Consider the following 19,838-nt stretch of genomic DNA (forward strand, 5'->3'; position numbering starts at 1 on the left):
AAATCTCAGAGGAGGATCCTGCCCCCTAGGGGTAACCGTGTTAAGACCTCCTACAACAGGAGGTATTTACAGGTCCTTGGCATCATGTTGTATATTACAGGAGCAGAACGCATAGGAGACAATCCAGCCATTGCTTAGACTGAAATGGGAAAGTGGGTCTAGAATGGACTTTCCCTTTCCTTCTGGCCAATGCCAACTGGTCCTCTAAGATTCAGATTAAATGTCACTTCCTAATGGAAGTGTTCCCTGACCACCAAGACCAAGCAGGTTCTCTTGTAGGGCACTTTCATTCTCCACCAGAGTCTTTTCATAATCTTAGTAACATAAATTTAAATAAGCATTTACTTCATGTCTGTCTCCCCTGCAACGGCTATATACTGCTATGCTCTCAGGATCTAGAACAGAGTTGGCAATAGATAGACATTGATTTTGTGAATGAATTAATGAATATGCAGGAACATGACGTTAACACAACTAAGGATTTCCTCCACAGCCATAAATTGAATTTATTCCTAATAGTTGCCATCTTTTCTAGACCTATGACAGTCAGCAACAAAATGAAAAGACTTACTTGTATTTTTTAATTAAAAATTTTTTTAATGTTCATTTATTTTTGAGAGAGAGACAGACTACGAGCAAGGGAAGGGCAGAAACAGAGGGAGACACAGATCTGAAGCAGGTTCCAGGCTCTGAGCTGTCAGACCCCGATGCGGGGCTTGAACCCGCGACCTGTGAGATCATGACCTGAGCCAAAGTCAGATGCTTAACAGAATGAGACACCCAGGTGCCCCAACTTATTTTATTTGTTAAGGTTAAAATGTTTGGGGGCACCTGGGTGGCTCAGTTGGTTGAGTGTCCAACTCTGGATTCCGGCTCAGGTCATGACCTCATGGTCGTGAGTTCAAGCCCCACTATGAGCCCTGCGTGGGGCTCTGTGCTGACAACACAGAGCCTGCTTGGGATTCTCTCTCTCCCTCTCTCTTTGCTCCTCCCTTCACCTGTGCTCTCTCTTTCTCTCTCAAAATAAACAAATAAGCTTAAAAATATGTTTGTTGACTGCAGCTTTCCAAAAAGAGGAGAAAAACATGAGAAAAAGTAAGTCAAATAATTTTGAATAATTTTAAAAACAGGGTAGAATGGTGGTTTTATCGCCTTGTTTTCTTTGGAATCATTCTGTAACAACAGTTTGTATATAAACTTGATGCTTGGTGAGCTTCAACCTCACAGAGAGATTCTTTTAAAAGATCCACTTATTTTATAAGACACATCGAGTCTGACACGAAATGTACACTTTGGTATCTAAGAACCCTAGCAAAGGAGATTAGTAGCCAAAAAAGCAATTAAGTTTACAGTAGGGTTACAGATACCATATCTAGTACAAGAGCCTGGAAAAGGAAGTAAAGCAAAGGTCATATCAACAACAAAAAAAAGTAACATTAAATAGTAGATTTTTTTTTTTTTTTTAAGAAACAAAATCCCATATTCCAGAATCTTTCCTTCTCATCTAATAACTACATGTGTTTGGGTGTTTAGAAAAAGCAAGAGGAGAGGACTCGGCATTACTGAAGCTGGTGACTGGCACAAAAGCCGGTGAACCAGGCTGTGAAATTTAAGCATCTGGAGAGTCAGGTTCCTGATTAGCTTTTTCAGTTTGATCTCAGATCCCCACTCTAGTGTATACAGGATCATAGACTCCCAAGCTGGCCGTGTCTCTGTGCTTTAGAGGAGCAGTGGCTTAGGGCTCAAATAAACACATCCAACTACCCCCAACTGAAATACAACAACTCAAATGCAGAGATGCTGGAAAAACCAACAGTGTTTTAGGACTAGGTAGTAAAGGTAAAGGTGTCCCCCCAAAAGAACGGGGCCACATGACACAGACACCAAATATAAATCATCCCTTGGCAATTCTGTTTAGTTACATAGCATTGTAGATCCCAGGATTTACAATAGTCATGCAGCCCATGAAACTATCTTTAGCCAGAGTTCCTCTTCTGTGTCCGTATCCTATTTTGAACTAACAATGCTCTCAGATGAGCCGAAAAGATGTATTTAGCTCCCACCATTACAATTTCTGATCCTCTTTACTTTAGCTCTTTTGAAATAACATGAAAGCTTTGGCTTGCTAATTACTTTTATCCAGCCCATAGAAAAATTAGTTTATCTTCCTGATCAAAGCAAATTAGGCAGATCATGGCTGATTAGAATGCAACAGTAAAATCGCCATACTTTCCTTTCCATCCCCTTTCTCTCAGAAATAGGGCCTGTGTCAAATATGTAGGTATTTCCCACGGCCGGGCCGGACTCTGTTTCCAACAGGGACTGCAGCTTGGACAATGGTTCTTACACAGACACTAAAGTTCTTTAGTTCAGTCATTGTGTTCGAAAAGAACTAGTAACCCCTTAGCTAGCATTTGATGAAACATCTAGATTTACATATTTCCTTAATTGCATTTTTGAATGTGAGTGAGATTTATCTGACCAGAGTTAAATGCCTCCTTTATTCCCCTACCCAAGGCAAAATTCAACTCCATGCTCTTTAAAAAAAAGTGAGGTGGGGGGGGGGGGTGTAGGGAATCTTACTTAATTCCTATCTGAATAAATTTTAGGGTTTCAATAAAGTGGGTTGAGGGAGTTACATTACCAAAGACAGGGAAGATATACCTTTACCTTTCAAAGAGGAAGTGACAATTTCCAAAGATTTGGCTTACTCAGCTCTTTCAAAAAGGCTATTTTGATTTTTAATAATGAATGCTCTTCCTTGCCGCCAAATTCCCCAAATCGGTTGCTAAAAAGCGCCAAAATTGTTGTCCTTAATAATTTCTCGCTAAAATTTCTATGTGACTGTAAAAACTGGAACATTAAGCTTTCTTCTCCTTATTTATTTACTATAAATTAACAGTAAATCTTGCATTTAGCTCCATTTAAACCTCCCTCTGCAGCTGCCCATTTGAAAAATAAAATGGTTGCCTTCTTTCACTTCAGTGGGCACAATACAAAACATCCATTGAGCTTTCCCTTTATTGCAGCCGCCAATGCCCAGCCGACTTTTAACAAACCAACCAAGCGGAATCACAATGCAGCTGCAACATTTTATGGTATTTCTGTTGGTTCTCTTTTGAGACCGAAGGTGTTAATTAGGAATCAAAGAACACAACCCTGCCAGCTTTCTTTCACAAACCATACCCTGGTCACTGCAGTTTTCAGAAGAAAATAAATCTAATAAAGGGATAAAAATGTTGTTTGTCACACCAGTAAAGTGTACTTAAGACCCTTTGATCAAAAGCTTTTTATGTAGTCTTGTCAGATGGGCTGGAAATATTGTATTTTCCCTCTTTTCTCTCCCTTCTTCATGCAGACTTCTCTGAATTTTGAATTTAAAGACTGCCTGGAAGAAAAAAATATATAAGCATAGTCATATGTGGGATTATTTATAGGTGAACACTGGTCTCATAGAGCCGAATCATTTTGTTTCTTAGAAAATTGTTCATATTCAACAGTCCATCGTGTTACAGCTTCACACAAAACTGGGTCTTCTATTAGCATATTTACCGTATCCTAACCATAGGTTTTTATGCTTCCACTTTACATATGCAACTGTCAGTGCTCTATTTAGCGTAGATTACTTATTGCATAAATCTTTTTTGGTGTTTAAGAGAATCCTTTTTAACATACACAGAATTGAGTATTTTCATAAGCATAAAAACCGTATCTATATACACACACGCATGCAAACATATATATAATGTTAATTTATCAAATAGTTTGTCATTTTTGTATAGTTTTTATACATCTTGAGTGTCATGCATTCAAATGTAACAGTGTGAAGTCATTACCTTTAATCTTCAGTCAAAGTTAAAAGCTTATAGTAAGTTTATGAAGTTAGCACTGCTGGGAATTAGTCAAGCCTGCCAGCTTTCTCAGCAAGAGGTTTTGCTGCTAGATGCACAAATCATGCCAAAATCCATTAATCCTTCTTGAGAGAGTCAGAAAGAAGGTCTGCTTGTTGATTTAATGTTAATGAAATGAATGGGCTCCTGAGGCTACCTACAGAGGCCCTCTAAACTGCAAAACAAATAAAGTCATTTTAAGTAATGCTCACTGCAGGAGAGTAAACAATGCTCCCAGATTTGCTGCACAAAACGGGTGTGGGTGTGGATGTGTAGAAACCTTCCATTTTCTGCGATCTTGCTACACCTGTCCCAGCACAACACCCGCAAATGTCAAGCTGATAGATTCATAGAGAATTGGAGAGACCTCAGAGCATATGTTTGCCTCTCTTATTTTATAGATGTGAAAACCGAGGCAAGGAGTTTATGCATCTTGCCAGAGGTTCTATTGCTGATAAGTGGGGTAGCTACATCTAGTTCAGTGGTTCTCAAAACTTGACTGCATATTGCATTTGCCTTGGGGAGTAAAAAATCATTCTGATGCCCCAGAGATGCCCCAGCTTCTTCCCCCAGAGATTTTGATTGAGTTGGTATGGTGTGGGATTTAGGCCTCAAGGTGGTTAATAATCCAGATGGAGCTAATGTGCAGACGACCTGAGAACCATGGACTAGATGCTTATCTAGCACACTGCTCCTCTGCACGTCTGCTTTGTTTTGTTTTGCTGCACTATGGTGTTAATTATTTCTCATCTCTTAGGAGTATGCCAGTTGCTTTATCATCCTGTGGATAGAGTAGATAGGTATTTAGAGATTTTGAGGTTGTTTCCAAAATGAGCTTCCATTTCTTCCACATGTAAATGCAGAGGTGGGCCTCCATCATGTGCACGCAGGCGCAGGATGTGTGAATGTGCCTGTAGATCCCTTGAAAGACTGATGTCTACCGGTTGGGTGAGCCAACCCTACCCCAGAGACAGAAGCCAGGGTCTATGCCATGTTGGCAGGCTGTCCTCATGCCTCACTCTCCTCTCTGTCCTGCAGTCCACCTCACCTTTGAGTCTTAGCGTTTTTTAAAATCCTTTTTCCTATTTGCCACAGTCTCTTCTGGGTTGTCACTTTTCTCTTATCCCCTCTCCACCTAGGGAATTTTGCTTTGCCTGAGGCAGATACTTTTCTGACTCTTCATTGGAAGCTGCTTGACTTTTGCTGCCTTCTGATTCAGCCTTCTTTGGTGATTGTTTAAACTGCTTAATAAAGCTCGGCTGAGAGATCCCACTTGTCCAATCTGTGCTGCTGGGTAACGCGTAATAGGTGTCTGCCTGAACGTTTCTTCAGTTTTGGCTTTGGGGCTGTAAAAGAAATCAGCTTCCTACTTAAGTAATTCAGTAGGCACTTGAGAATTCCAGAATCATCTTTTCACATGTAGTAAGATATAAAAGTGTTCCTACAGGGGAGATTTTCCCTGTTCTTTTCAGACCTGCTCTCTTGATTTCATTGGTCATGGGTGAAGCAGCTTGCCTCTTCTGTAGGGGGAGTGTAGAGAATCTGAAGAGATGGGACACAGGGCTCATCCAGCAGAATTAAAAGGCTGTCTGGTCCAATAACCGCCCACCCATCTCTCCTCTCTGCTGGGGATCACTGGGCCTAATTCCAAGGCCCCCTGCTCAAAGACAAGCCCGAGTGGTACTTTGACCTTCTATGTAACTTTGAATCCCCTCCTCCTCACAGATTCAAGTCGTCAGCATCTATTATCCTCCAGGAAATTATTTTAGCCTCATGTCATCACTGCCTGCAAAGACCCTTCCTGCAATTGCATTGAACTAACTGCTTCTTTATCAAAGACAGCTACCCAAATCCCTCATGAAAATTCAACTCCTTGGAAGGTACTTTCAGATGGACATAAACCTATTCCTTATATATGTTTTCCCCCCTTAGAGTAGAATTATTTTTTCAGCTGTTTAATATATTTCAAAAATCAAACACATTTTTAGTGTTCCTGGGTGCATCTCTGGTTCTGAGAAAGGGTGGGTTCCCTATGTCCTTTCTGTCCTCCTGAATCCATTATCTCTTGCCTGCTGCTAACAGCAGGTCAACTGCTGGGACTGATAGCCCAGGAAGTTACCAAACTGAATTTTTCCTACATACTCAAGAAAAATCATGGGAATGGGTGAGATGAAAATGATAGCAGGAAAACAATTTAAGCCCAGGACCACAAACTGCGGGCCATTCATCGAATCGTGTCTGAAGAGTGGACTTCAATCTGTAACAAAGTACTTACTTAGTCATCAGCCCTCGCGGAGCTCTATGCAGTGTCTACGAAATGCTGTATGCACCCATGTGAAAATATGAAACTTCAATCAACACACAGAATCTTCTATCTATTTGATACCAAGGATCAGAGATGAAAGAATCTTTTTACTTAACATTACTGGGTGATACACTACTCATTTGAAGCTGCCTCTTTTGCTTCTCCTGTTTTTCTGCCCAGTAGGTACCTCTCTGCTATTCTCCCCTTGTTTTTAACACTGAAAATTCTTGTTTAATGAAAATTACAAAGTTTTAGGGCAATGAACTTAGCTATTTTGGGGAATAACAGTAAGAGTCAATACTGTATTTGAAAAGCATGGGTGTAGTGTTTTAACAACTATAATTTCATCACCAACAAAGACAATAGCATTTAACACTTAATGCATGCTCCACACAGGAGATACTGTGCACAGCACTTTACATGAATTATCTTAGCAATCTCCACAACAATCCAGTGAGGTGGATATCATTAATTACTGCCATTTTACAGATGAGAAAACAGAGACAGAGTAGCCTGCCAAGGTTACTTAAGATAGGTCTGTGATCTTTGTCAAAGCTGTTCTCAGTTACTATTTTCCCTACTTTAGAAATATTTTACTCTTACTGTTACTGTTATGAGATTCAAATGAGAAATTGGGGGTAAAAGTGTTAAGAGCACTCTCTGAATGGTTTTTTTTTCTCTCTCTCTCTCTTTCTTGGGAATTTACAAATATGCAGTCTGCCAAGTTTAGAGGGAAGGACCTCTCCACTGTCACGTTACAAGATTATACCAGAGATTATAGAAGTTTGTTTCAGTTTCTGTTACACATTTGATGGACAGAAAAATGGTGCCCTACATCTTAGATGTGGAAAAGTGCAGGTTTTCTGTAGAGTTTAGGGGAACAGGAGGGACAGTGCCCCCAGAGAGAGGAAATGGTACTGACTCTCCCTTGAGTGAGCCCTGGCACAGGCGTGCATGGAGAGAAGGTGTTTTAAAATCTAGGTTTTAGGGGCACCTGGGTGGCTTGATCGGTTAAGTGTCTGACTCTTGACTTCTGCTCAGGTCATGATCTCACAGTTCCTGAGTTTTGAGCCCTGCACTGGGCCCTGCGCTGATCATGCCCAGCCTGCTTGGGATTCTGTCTCTCCCTCTCTCTCTGCTCCTCCCCTGCTTGCTCTCTATTTTTCCCTCAAAATAAATAAAAAATAACTAACTAACTAACTAAATAAATAAATAAATAATAAAAAACTTAAAAAATAAAATATAGGTTTTAATGTTATTTAGGTATGGTATGGCCAATAGATTAGGAGACAATTGTTAGTGAAAAGATAGTTTGTTACTCACAGTCCCCAAGAGTAGGGCCACATCCGGCCATGCAGGACCACATGGGTGAGCACCAGGGTCATTTAGGAGGAAGAAGAAGGAAGAAAGCATGGGCAAGAACTTTTATTGTGGTTTCCATGTGAAGGAATGGATGGTGTAAGCGGGCTAGGAATTGACTAGTTTAAATAATTTCAGCAGGTTCTGGAGTGCTGGGGCCATCCGCAGCTGTCTGGTACCTGGCCCTGTGTGATTAGGATTGGCAATATTGACCTAGAGTGGAAGAGCCCTGTAGGAGCCCAATAATGAAGGTGGTGGGGGTGTGGCTTTGGATTGGTTGGCTTGCATGTGAAAGGCACACTTGCATGGGAGTCATGGATATCTCTGGGAATTTAGATAGCCCTGAGAGAGGCAGTATCTCCTGGGTCAGCAAGTCCCCAAGAGAGCAAAGCATCACAAAATGCAGAAATTGAAAAACACAATGAATACACAGGGATTCTGTGTTCTGATCTAAGTCCTAGGAAGACTCTTTCTTCTTTGGTCCAAGAAAATCTACAATTCAAGGGATATACATAGTCCAGTAACAAAAACAGACAAGCAGATCAAGTATGGTAATCAAGTGTGGTGAGTTCTATGACTGAGGTGAGCTCATCAAAATGTGGAAGCATCAGGTATAGGTTTCTGGAGTGGTGGGTCACTGGAGGCTTTCCAGAGGAGCTGATGGTTGAACTGAGTGTGAAAAGATTCATAGAAGTCAGCAAAATGAAAAAAAAGAAAAGCATTCCAAACAGATGCCCACACACGTGACTGGTCCCCTAAAGGAATGAAACATGGAAGTTGTAGGTGTAGCTTGATGTGGCTGGAGAGAAGAGAACAGAAGGGGCTAGGGAGTGGAACTGGCAGCAGGGTTTGTGGGTGAGGAATGAGACAAGAGAAGCTTACTCTGTGGGTTAACGGAGATATTTAAACTTCCTCATGAAATCATGGGAACCACTGAAAGACTAAATACAAGAGAGACACGACCAGAATTGCATCTTGGACAAACTAGTGTGGTGGTAGAGAATGTGTGTGGCTTGAGGGTCTATGTAAACCAAGGCGGGAGACTGTTGCAGTGATCCAGGCAAACAGCGAGAAGAGCTTGAACTAAAGCAATTTCAGTGCTAGACGAGAAAGGGAGCGTATACAAGAGACATGAAGACAACCTAAACTTGGTCAAATTAAAGTCACAGATGAAATTCAAATGATAATAAACACATGTTTAACTACTATGATCAGAAATGTGGGAAATTATTTATTTCTCAAACTAAATCTGATTATTTCCTTCGGTTTTGCAGATTTTTAGCTGATAAACACTTAATCTGTATCTGCAATGGGCCCCCAAAAGATGAAAAGGTTAAAATTCAGACAGAAAAATTTATGTATACAGCATACATAAGCAACGGGGTATGTGGCCACATCTAGAAAAGTAACCGGGAATTTTAGAATTCACTTGAGTATCTGGCGTTGGAACAAAAAAGTGACAAGAAGGAACACTCAACTGGGGTTTTCAGGAGCCCTGCGTTCCAATTCCATGTTTGCCAGCCACGTGGCTTTTGGGAATGTCATTTACTTCTTATGAGCATGAATTTCATCATCTGTGAAATGAAGGTGTTGGGTTAGGTGACCTCCAAGGTCCTTTACATCCTAAATCCCATGAGTAGAGACACAGTTTTTGCCTCATCAGAAACCTCTGACACCGATTTTAATTCTGTTTATTTGGGCAATTAGGGTAATGCTCTAGCAGTTATGATTAAATTTCAGTTTTGTACTGTGTAATGTGAACTTAGGTATACAGCTTAGTCCTTCTGGTAATTTGTGCATAAAAGATTATCCTTAGTTCTTTATAGTAGAACTTACTCTACATGTAGTTGGCTATTAGCTCAAGCTCTGAATTGGTTTTATTGTAATTAACATAAATCTATCAAAATTAGCCTTTCTTTCCCAATATACAATCAACTATGTTCTGAGGAGTTTCTATGGCTAAGGCAAAGAGGGCTTCAAATTACTATCTAATAGTCATTCGGAACCAGTCCATATCCACCTAACACTTCTCACAATTATAAGACCCTGGGGAAGTGGACTTTACACTGGATGGCCAGCAGCTGTAAGGTGGAAGGTGGAAACTTGCTGTTGGTTAATCATGTTGCTAAAACTTTTGAGATCTTCAAATGAGATATACTTACACCCTGGGAGAATCTGGTTTAACTAGGATTTCCTTTTGCTACCCGAGCTTGAAGACTTAATGAAAAAAGATCTTGAACTTCCTCCATTGCACTGAGCCCCCGAGAACAACAGCTGCCGAGGAGAGGCGGCTGCTGTGAGTGAAGGCCTCCCACCCGGGGATGGTGATGCCGCTTCCCCCAAGTTAAAATCAAACACCCCAATTTCGGTGCACTTAGAGTTGATACTTTAATCCCGAAGACTCTTCTTTCTAAACTTCCCTTCATCTTGTTGTTTGGAGCCCTGGGTGGGGGAAGTGGTGAGGGTGGGGGGAGGGTTTGAGATAAGGAAAATGCAGGCTTCCAGTCCTCTGATACTATCTGCAAGCAGGGGATGGAGAAAGATAGAGACACAGGAGAAGTGGACCACCTGTGTCCTGTGCCTCCTGGTGGCCTCACAGTCTCTCCTTTCTGCCTGCACTGTTTCTTGGGTAGCAGGTTTCCTCATGTAGTCTTTCCACCTCTCTTGGCATTTTTTCCTAGGCTTTACTCTGTTGGGCAGTTGACACTGTAACAATTATAGGGTAGGTCTATGGCCAAATGCAGACATGTCTGCTAAGGGGCCCTTCGGGACAGGAAATTTGAAGAGGAAATAAGGAAGAAGATTTCTAATTTCAGTCTTAATTAGAAGACTCCAAACTCATTCTGTAGATTCGTTCATCAAACATTGTGAAATAAATGTTTATTACAGAAGTCTCTCTCTCTCTCTCTATATATATATACAAAATAGATGACCAAGGAATGTAACTCCTTCCATGGAAATTTTTATATGGTTTTTATAACCAAATAATCTTCACTGTATATGTATACAAAAAGTGAGAGGTTATTTTGTGCTGATAGATTTAAAGACCAATTGATTATGTAACAGAGTTCCTTCAAGTAAGTGCCTCACAAGAAAATTTATAACCTGAAAACTTCAAGCTCCATGTGGTGTTTTGTGTGTTGAACCAATAAACTCATTAAAATAACATTGGGTAAACCCAAACACAACACAATGAAATTTCTAACACAGCCCACATTAACCAACCAACTTTAAAATAATATCTTTGTTATGTACTAAGGTTAAAAATTCAGCAAATTCTTTATATTTTTTCCACTTGAGATCATGTGTGGTTTTCTACTTTCCTGAGAAGTACACTTTTGCGGGTTTTTTGATCAAAGTCAGGTTATTTTTGCAAATAGACATCTTTTGTAGAGGTCCCTGTTCTACTTAATCAAGGTTTCAAGAAAAAAAGAAGCACAAAAATATTTACCAGTTTTTTAGTGAAACATAAAAATTCTTATGTTCTTTTCTGAGTGTAGACTTTGGAAAGGAAGGAACTAACGTAAGGTTAGCCATCACAGTGTGTGTGTGTGTGTGTGTGTGTGTGTGTGTGTGTGTGAGTGTGTGAGGGAGAAGAGGAGGAGGAGGAAGGAGGAAATAAAGGAATTTGGCTGCAAAATTGAGTAACAGTTTGAAACACTTGGCTTCCAGTTGTGAAAGATGAGCAACGCTGGGGAAAAGGCTGGGCTAACAAGGGACCACTTGAGGAAAGCTTAATCTCAGCTGGCAGGCTGACGAGGAAGGTCAGCTCAGTGCACGCGTTCTCAGCTGGAGTTGGGCTCCCTTTGCCAGGACCATTGTCTTCTGCATTTCAGCTTCTGAACTAAACTGAAGGTGCCTCCACACAGCCAGCTCCTCATCTCTCCCCTTGAACGAGTCGGCTCTCCACTGTCATGCCATGTCCAGGTTAGGTATCCCTTCCACCCGGCAAGTGGCACAAAGGGAACCGCTTCTTATTGGCATGTTGGTGTTGTGTGTGTGTGTGTGTGTGTGTGACAGAGATTGCTTTCTTCCCCCTTGACAACCACAGTCCTCTTCAGAAGATGAAACCAAACTCCTTCTGAAGGCAAGGAGGGTAAAATGAACACAGAAAAAAAAAATGTGTATACATTAAAAATGAGATACTTGAAAATTACTGCTGCATAATTTTCAATTATTAATGTTAACAGGAAACTAGAGTTGAGAGGGGTGTTTTAGGAGATTTTAGAGATTATGCCCCAATGTATCGTACAATTTCTAAACATCAATTCTTACTTGATGAGGTTCTCTCTATACTGAATATAATCTGTAATTCATTTAATTGGCCAACTATTGGTTTTTCATGTTGACTTTGTAATACAATAAATGATTAACACACATCAGGTTTACAGCAGCAAATGAAATGGAAGACTGAAGAAACAGAATGGATAGTTTAGGAAGAGTTTCTCTTTGTTGGAAGGAGGGAAGTTTTCTCTGATTTACCCAGATTTCTAATTTACACAGAAAGACTTCTGTATCACTGGCCAAACTGTTAAGCCATGCATAGTTGACAGATAGTAGATGAAGTAGGTAAAACTTTGACATAATTTCCATTCTGAATCAAATGATGTATGGAAACCTTTTATGATAGCAATTCATCTCATCAGTTTTAAAGGTGAAAATGAACTCACAAAAAATTTGCCTATTAAGAAAGTTCATGTCTCTCAGAATTGAGAAATAGTTCCAAAGAATTCAGCTATTTTATTTGACACGTAGATCTGGTCATAGAAAAAAAAAAGTTGTTTTATTTTTGACTTGGAAGTTTATTAGTCAATGGATCACTCTTTATGATACTTGGGCAGCTACCACAATTTATCTTTGACTTGGAGATAAGAAAAATGGTTTCCGTGGTAGTAATAAAATGGACATATGAAAAGATACCTACTAAACTTAAAATATTGGCCCTAAGCTATATAATGTTATTCTCATTTTATTGAAAATTAAAAGCTGCATAGCCCCATTCCTTGAAGGAATGTTTCTGTTATTAGAGCTTCATAAATTGTGTTCCTGAAAAAAAAAAAAACATGCTGAAATATTTCAGCACCAATTACAATTACTGTGAGGCATAACTATAAATTAGAAGGCTGGTTTTCTTGTGTTTCTGGCAAAACTGGTCCTGAAGATAAGTTCAGAGAGGGCCCAAAACATGTTGAACCATGTAAACATTTTTGCAATAAGCAGATAGGCCCACAAGTTAGGGATGATGAGAGTACCTGCGTCACCGTGTGTTTGTGGGGCATTTGAATGAGTGAAGTACTTAGCATAATGCCTAGTACTCAGGAGGCACAATAGAAATGTCAGCTGTTATTATAATAAAGTAATTTTGATATGTAAATTATGGTGTGTTTGTTAAACAGCTCATTGCATCATTGAAGCTGAATACAATTTGTCTTTCAAGTGGGGCTGGGCCATAATTGCGGAGAGCCTTCTGTAGTGTTACTTGCAGACAAGTAGTTGTTCTCTGACTGATTTTAGCCGCTGGGATTTCAGCAGCTGGTTCAGCCAATTCTGTTCAGTTCAACACTGTAAATATTTCCAGAACATCCCTTAAATGTCAGGCACTGGTGTGAGCACTCGGGTTATAAGGTGGGAACTTTCCTACCCTGTAGGGGCTCACAGTCTAGTGAGGACAGTAAATCCTGAAGGAAATAGAACTCATCATCACATCCTAGAGTGTTCTTCCACCTGACCATAAGGAAGATGGTTTCAAGGACATGGCTGGTTCCTCTGCATCCTTTCACAGTAAACTTCTGCTTCTCCAATCCCAGACTTCAACATTAAGAACGGAGGGACTAACGATAGGAAGGTATGATGAAGGAGTCCAGCTTATGAAGCATCTTTTATACAGCTCTCCTACCAATGCCAATACCCTGTTAACAGTCTTTTAGCATTGCCACTAGATAATATAATACTATCTCTTGAAATCAAATGACTACTGTTCTTCTACCTACCAGTTTCAAATAAGGCATTTCCATTGGCCTCAAGGTAATACAAAAAAATTACCTGGGGAAGGTAGGGGAAAATGCCAGGGATTTCAAGAATGGGCCTTGCTTCCTGTCCCTGGAGAACAAAATTAATTTTGATTTACGAAAAATTCTGCCTGTAGCCTATGAAATCTCTCCCTTTCCCATAGAAAATGAGTTCCTTGGGTGAAACCGAGAGTGTAGTTGGTGTCTTATATGTAATGAGGGAATAAAAATGTGGGTTGAAGCTGACAGATAATGGGAATAAAAGAGTTGCAGTAGGTTAGAACTCACGGGTACAGTTAACAACTGAAATTCTGCTAAGATGCATCGAAAAGAGCAACAGGACTAGACAATCAGCTTGTTTTCTTTGGTATGTGGTGTGTCAGTTGTGCCTCTGATGCCAGTCTGATTCATCTTTCTACTATAAAATGAGATTCTATAAAGGAAAACATTGCAACAGGAGTGAAGACGCTGAATCTCAAAGGAAGGAATTTGCCTCCTCATGAAGAATTCAATTTACCAGAAATGTCCGCTTATGGGGTGTTTACAAGGAAATGTGCCATTTGACAGTATTCTGAATTTATATAAATAACTGAACAAAAACAAAAAATGACTTCACAACATTGCTCAACGCAGAGTTCACTACTGTTTTTCATTTCTATCTTATGGCATATGATTTGGGTTAATTAGAAACATACTTCAATTTATAGCTAAAATGACTTAAATCTATGAGTTTAATAGAAAAAATATAAAAAATGCTTTACTAAGGTAGGTAGATATGAGGTATCAGTTATAGAATTACAAATATACTGCAATGTCTTTAATTATGTGACAGCTTTATTGGGTTAATTGCTTACATGGATACTATTTCTATGCCTTTGACACTTACATGTCTTGAAAATGAAAAAAAAATCAGATAGTTCAGATAAGAAGTTAACTATGAGAAACCATAGACCAGCTTAGACTTTCTTAACTTCTTTAAACACATCCAAGTGGGAATGGTTCCATTATCAAAACACAATTTTATTGAACCACAAAGGTTTTCCTTTTTAATTCCATCTTCTAATTCGTTTGTGATTGCTATCAGAACTCCTTTACTTTGAAGAAAACGCATAAAGAGAAAAAAGATTAAGGATCTGATTGAAGATCGTATTTCTTACATGTAAAAATTCATTTTTGTCACACAAACTCTGCCATGCACATGTAGATCATATTCAATAAAATATTTATTTTAAGTCTACACCACAAAATTGTTTGAATCAGAACCAGTATTTTAAAAAAATCACTCAGAATAATTTAGTCAATTAGTTTCAGTAATTGCCCCCGTAACAAAAACACTACTAAAACAATGCTAGGAATCCTGGGGAAAAATAAAGAATTTCTCTAAAATGAAAAAAGTTATTGACATCATTATATTTTCAACGAATTCTGAAAGCAGTCTGTAGAGCAAACTGTATAAATTTTGCAATCGATCTAAATATTAAGACTGTTAAAAGAGTTAAAGACTTTTGTAACCATTTCTAAACTACAAACATTTTCCTTGATTTAAAATACTTTTCTTTGCTTGAAGAGAAGCAGAAATATATTAAGCCATTTCAAAGAAGGTTCTAAAAATATTCTTCAATTTTGAAACTGCATCTTAAATGCTTAAAACATATGTATGACACCAGGGCCATACTTAATTAGTTATAATTGAGGTTTTTGATCAGCTTTTATTAATTCCAGTTTTGCTAACTATGTGTAAAATTAAATTTTGTTATAAAGTTACATATGGAAAAGTAAGCAAACTATACGAAAATTAAAAAAAAACAACACAATTCATTCTCCCCGTTCCTTTAGTTCATGTGACATGAATTTGCTTGTGGATGAAATGTTCATGTCTTTAAGCAACAGCAGGGAAAAACTCAGTTTTCATTTAAAAATAAAATGGCTGTTCTAGATCAATAAAGAAAAGTATATTTTCTATACTAAACTATATTAGGATGTTCATACGGATTTAGTTATCTATCTGGATGCCACACTAACTGGATGAAAGACACATCTAAGTAGCATAGGCGAACTTGCTTTTAAGACCCAATTAGCAAAAAATGTCCACATTTCACGCATTAAAATAGTTTCCCTATAATAAGATTATATGCTAGAGCTACTTTATTTCTGACAGATCATTACTGGTAGATTGAGTTGTATTAAACATTGTAAACAATTATTGCCTGCTTTTATGTCTCAACCCTAGTGTTTTCCTTATTTTATTTAGAGTGAGCTTTATTAGCCTATTTATTATTTTGTGTCATCAGAGCCCAACACAATTGGAAGAGAGAGAGAGATAGAGATAATGAGAGAGTGAGAGAGAGAGAGACAAGGAAAGAGAGAGAGATTAAGATTGAGATTTTCCAGTGTTTCCACCATGTTCGATGGTCCAATTAAAGATCTACTGGGGAATGCAGTGCAGTAAGAAAATAGAATTAATATTAATGTTTAGAGTGGCTTAAGACTGAGATTTTCTGGGGGAAAAAGATTATAAAACTGGACATAAATAGCTCTTGCCTTATGTGAAGAGATTTAGGAAACTCTCTTTACCTATGAGTCTAACTGGCCGGTTATCAGATTATGGCAAATCCATTTGCCAAATGTTTACAGCTGCAACTTGCCATCATCAATCTGTTTGAAGAAAATTAAATGCTTGTTCTTTTGTGGGGAGGGGAGGAAGATTAAGAGATAATATTTCGACTCAAATAAATGGTGATAACCTGCTACAAACAACAGAAGTCAGTAGTCTGGCTTTTTACCCACATCAGTCCTGGCATACTTCCATGTTCTCGCCAAAGCTTAATTACCACGGGGCCCCAGTGGTTAAGGGACTATAACTCAGTGGTCCCTTTCAAGAGCAGAGGAAAATTATTTCTTAAAATAAGCAAACCACTACAATACACGCTTATTTATTTGAATATGAGTAAATAGAAATTTCTCTTTTAAGGCTATGAGTGTGTAAGTGAAGGCAGAAATGGGTCAGATAATTCTAGGTGTAACCAAAAGAGGGCACCATCTGCCCTTAACGTCTGCACAGAGTTCCTGTAGTTGTAAAAACAAAATCCAAAAAACCCCTAAACCCCTGAACTCACAAAGAAAAGGCATCCCGTGGCTCCTGACATTTTGTCCGCTAAAGGAGACCAAATTCTGAAATCACACGTTATGAAGAACATCACTTTGGATACTTATGTCAGGACTTATTTCTACATTTAGCACTCCTTTTGCCTGAGATGTTAGCCACGAGAAGCAAGTATTTAACATTCTCTGTGACACTTTTCAGACACTTTGAGATGAATATTTCATAGGGCATTGAGAAAATTTCCCCTTAGGCCAGAGTGCAGGCTATCATCAAAAGGCAGGACAAAAAGATGACAATTAACTTCCTAATGGTATCTTAACTCCAAGGGGCTATCTATAATGATAGATAGATAAGGAACAGTGGCAGGACGATCTGACACATGGAGGACACAGTTAAATGCATTTGAGGTATGTGGGAAATAATTTGAAACAGCATTTGGTACCAACTTTTAGTAACAGAACAAATGTTCATTCTTTCAAGTGGGAGAAAAAAGCATCCTGACGCTACTCACAAATTTATTTTCTGTATTCTTAAACATGCTTTATAACAAGTGCATGACTTAAATAGTTAAGTGTTTGGGGGGTGGGGGGATTGCACACCTCTCTTGCATATAATCAATTTCCTCAGGGTGATGGGGAAGAAGAGTTCCAGGGTCTTAACGGTAGTTGCCAAACTGCTCTCAAAAATTCACTATACAGAAGACCACGGGATTCTTGAAACAATGAGTTTAGCATTTACACCAGAGACTGGGGATGAGCATTTCACTTTGTAGTACAGGCAGCTGTAAATGTGAATTCTTAGAGAATGGTCAGAACAAATAATTTTATAATCCTCTCAAGTAAAGAAAAGCACCCCAAATAGTTTCATGGTCAGATAAGAAGAAGACTGCCATTTGCTAATACTAAAATCCAGTATTTCTTTTCCATGAAATATTAAAGCAAACCAAAAAATTTTTTTTCTTTCTTTCTCATTCTGTCTCTAGAAAAAGAATCACTATCTAGTGGATGGCGTTGTGCAAGCCTCTTCATGTTTCTTTTCTCCAGAAAACAACTAAACACAGGAAAGAACGAGTTCACAAACATCCCAACTCGCCCCTGCCAAGGTACATCAGAGAAGCCGAAACCAGGATTGCGTGGGCTTGGGGTGGGCTCACCGCAGTGATTCGAATTAAAACCTAAACGTGTCACCTTGAGACCACGAGTGCCCTTTTTTCCAGGGTGGCCCCGACCCTAGTCTCTCTGCCCAAAGGAACCGAGCCTCATATGCTCCACGGATTTGAGGGGAGTTGTCGCCTTGGTTTCCGAGAATCGGGTTCCTCCTGGGTCACTTCATCTAACCCAACCACCTGTTACCCTTCGGGCCTAGGTTTTCCAGAGACAAAGTTACGGACTGAGCCGCTGCCTGGTCTTCGCGGTTGGGGCTTCGGAGGCTGTGGTGGGGGGCGGAGGGGTGGGAGGAGCCCCGAAGGATGACCGAGAGCTTCGGGTCTCCTCCGGGGTGTCGGCGTCGCTGTTTACCCTCCCCGCTGCCTTCAGCCCACTTCCCTTTTCCTCCCGGGGAGGAGGAGATGGTTAAAGATTACACCGTGGCCGCGGGCACTTCAAAGGGCGGCTCGGGCAGCCAAAGGTGAAGATAACGTTCTGGCAGCTCTAATCAGGGTTTGTGGTTGCCACATTTTAATCACTTCATTAAAAAAAAAGAGAGAGAGAGAGAGAGAGAGAGAGAGAGAGAGAGAGAGAGAGAGAGAGAGAAAGAAAAAAGAGAAAGAAAGGAAGAAGAAAGGAAGAAAAAAAGTTTCCATCACACGCCCATGCAAGGGATGCACAGCAAGTTCTTTTGGGGGTGGGCAAGCTGGAGTTCTCCTTTGGGGAAACTTTTTACAGGTCTTGGTGGAACGCGGCTGGGCGCGGAGGGGAGGTTGGGGCAGCGATCAACTGGGCAGCCCGTCCTTAGGTTCCAGGCTCAGGGGCGCAAATGCCCACGGAGCAGGCAAATGCCTGCACCGGGAAGACTTCGACCTGCGACCTGCCTGGAGCTGGACCGGGAAGCTGCGAGCACTGGCGCTTTTCGGGGCTTGCACCCGAAGCAGTTTCTCCGCGGGCCCTTAGAAAGTGCGCGCGTGCTCCCCCGAGACACGTGCATTTCCCAGGGGCCCAAACACGTCTGTCCAAGATGCCCTCTGCAAACCAGTCCACCCCTCCAGACCCCCGGGCCGGTCTGGGGCTAGCTTCCCTTCCCCTAATTGCCCCCTTCCCGGAGCCGAGGGGGGCGCACTTACAGGTAGGAGGTGAAGACGCTGAGGTTGGAAGGCAGTTCCGAGAGCCCCAGGTCGGAGCAGTCCACTCTGAGCAGCATCCTGCCGTCGGGCTCGCACTGACAGTGCGCGGGGCACCCCCGCAGCAGCGCGCCCGGCCTCGGCGAGCCGCCCCCGGCCGCCAGCTGCAGCAGGACCGGCAAGGACAGGAGCACGCCGACCCGGGAGATGTCCATGGTGCCCGGGCGGGGGGCCGCGAGCGGGGCGCGGGAGGAGGGCAGCGTCCGGGTTGCCGCCGGCCTCTGCGGCTCGGAGGGCGCCCGCAGCGCGGGGCGCCGCGCTCCTGCCCCACGGCGGGGGCGCCGAGGAGAAGCGCGGCGGGGCCGGGCCGTGCCCGCTGCCGCCACGCGGGCCTCCGGAGCGGCCCTGGCTGCAGCCGCTGCAGGGGCAGAGAGCGTTGCTGCTGCAGGCGGCCTGCTCTGTGTGGAGCAGCATCTCCGCTCGCACGCTTGTTTTTTAAAGCGCTCCGGGCCGAATTGCGCGCCCAGTGACGTCAGCGCAGCCCGGTTTCCCAGGCACCCCCCGCTCGGCCTCCCTTTCCCTCCTCCGGCCCCCTCTCTCCTTTCCCGATCCCGGGCCGGGAGGCGGCTGGCGGCGCGAGGTGCAGGCGAGTTCTCGGCCCTGGGGCTTGGCCGCCGCGGGGCGCATTCTGGCTCTCTGCACCGTGTGAGGGCCAGGGGACCCCCACCTTCATTCCCTTATACGTCTCGGTGACCCGGATCCCAGAACAGAAAGGGACCTGCCTGAGGGACACAGATGCTCAGGGACCGAAGGATGCTGCACACTTTCTCAAAGACCACTTCTAATAATGGATGGAATATATGGAGTGATTAAAAAAACAAACAAAAAAGACTAAAAT

The 19,838-nt window shown here is 41.4% G+C and overlaps 1 protein-coding gene across 3 annotated transcripts in view; it reads right to left on the reverse strand.

The window, feature by feature from the left end:
- LGR5 (leucine rich repeat containing G protein-coupled receptor 5) overlaps positions 1-19,269 on the reverse strand; it is a 130,734-nt gene extending 111,465 nt beyond the window's left edge. For 2 of the 3 annotated variants that reach the window (XM_058742037.1, XM_058742035.1), the window contains exon 1: positions 18,944-19,269. In XM_058742037.1, coding sequence (XP_058598020.1) covers positions 18,944-19,155 — 212 coding nt within the window. In that variant the 5' untranslated portion in view covers positions 19,156-19,269. The remainder of the gene's footprint in view (positions 1-18,943) is intronic. The other variant, XM_058742034.1, reaches the window with a different exon arrangement.
- Between the last annotated feature and the right edge of the window lie 569 nt (positions 19,270-19,838).

This window comes from Neofelis nebulosa, chromosome 8, assembly GCF_028018385.1.
Source record: "Neofelis nebulosa isolate mNeoNeb1 chromosome 8, mNeoNeb1.pri, whole genome shotgun sequence".
In the NCBI taxonomy this organism is placed as follows: domain Eukaryota; kingdom Metazoa; phylum Chordata; class Mammalia; order Carnivora; family Felidae; genus Neofelis; species Neofelis nebulosa.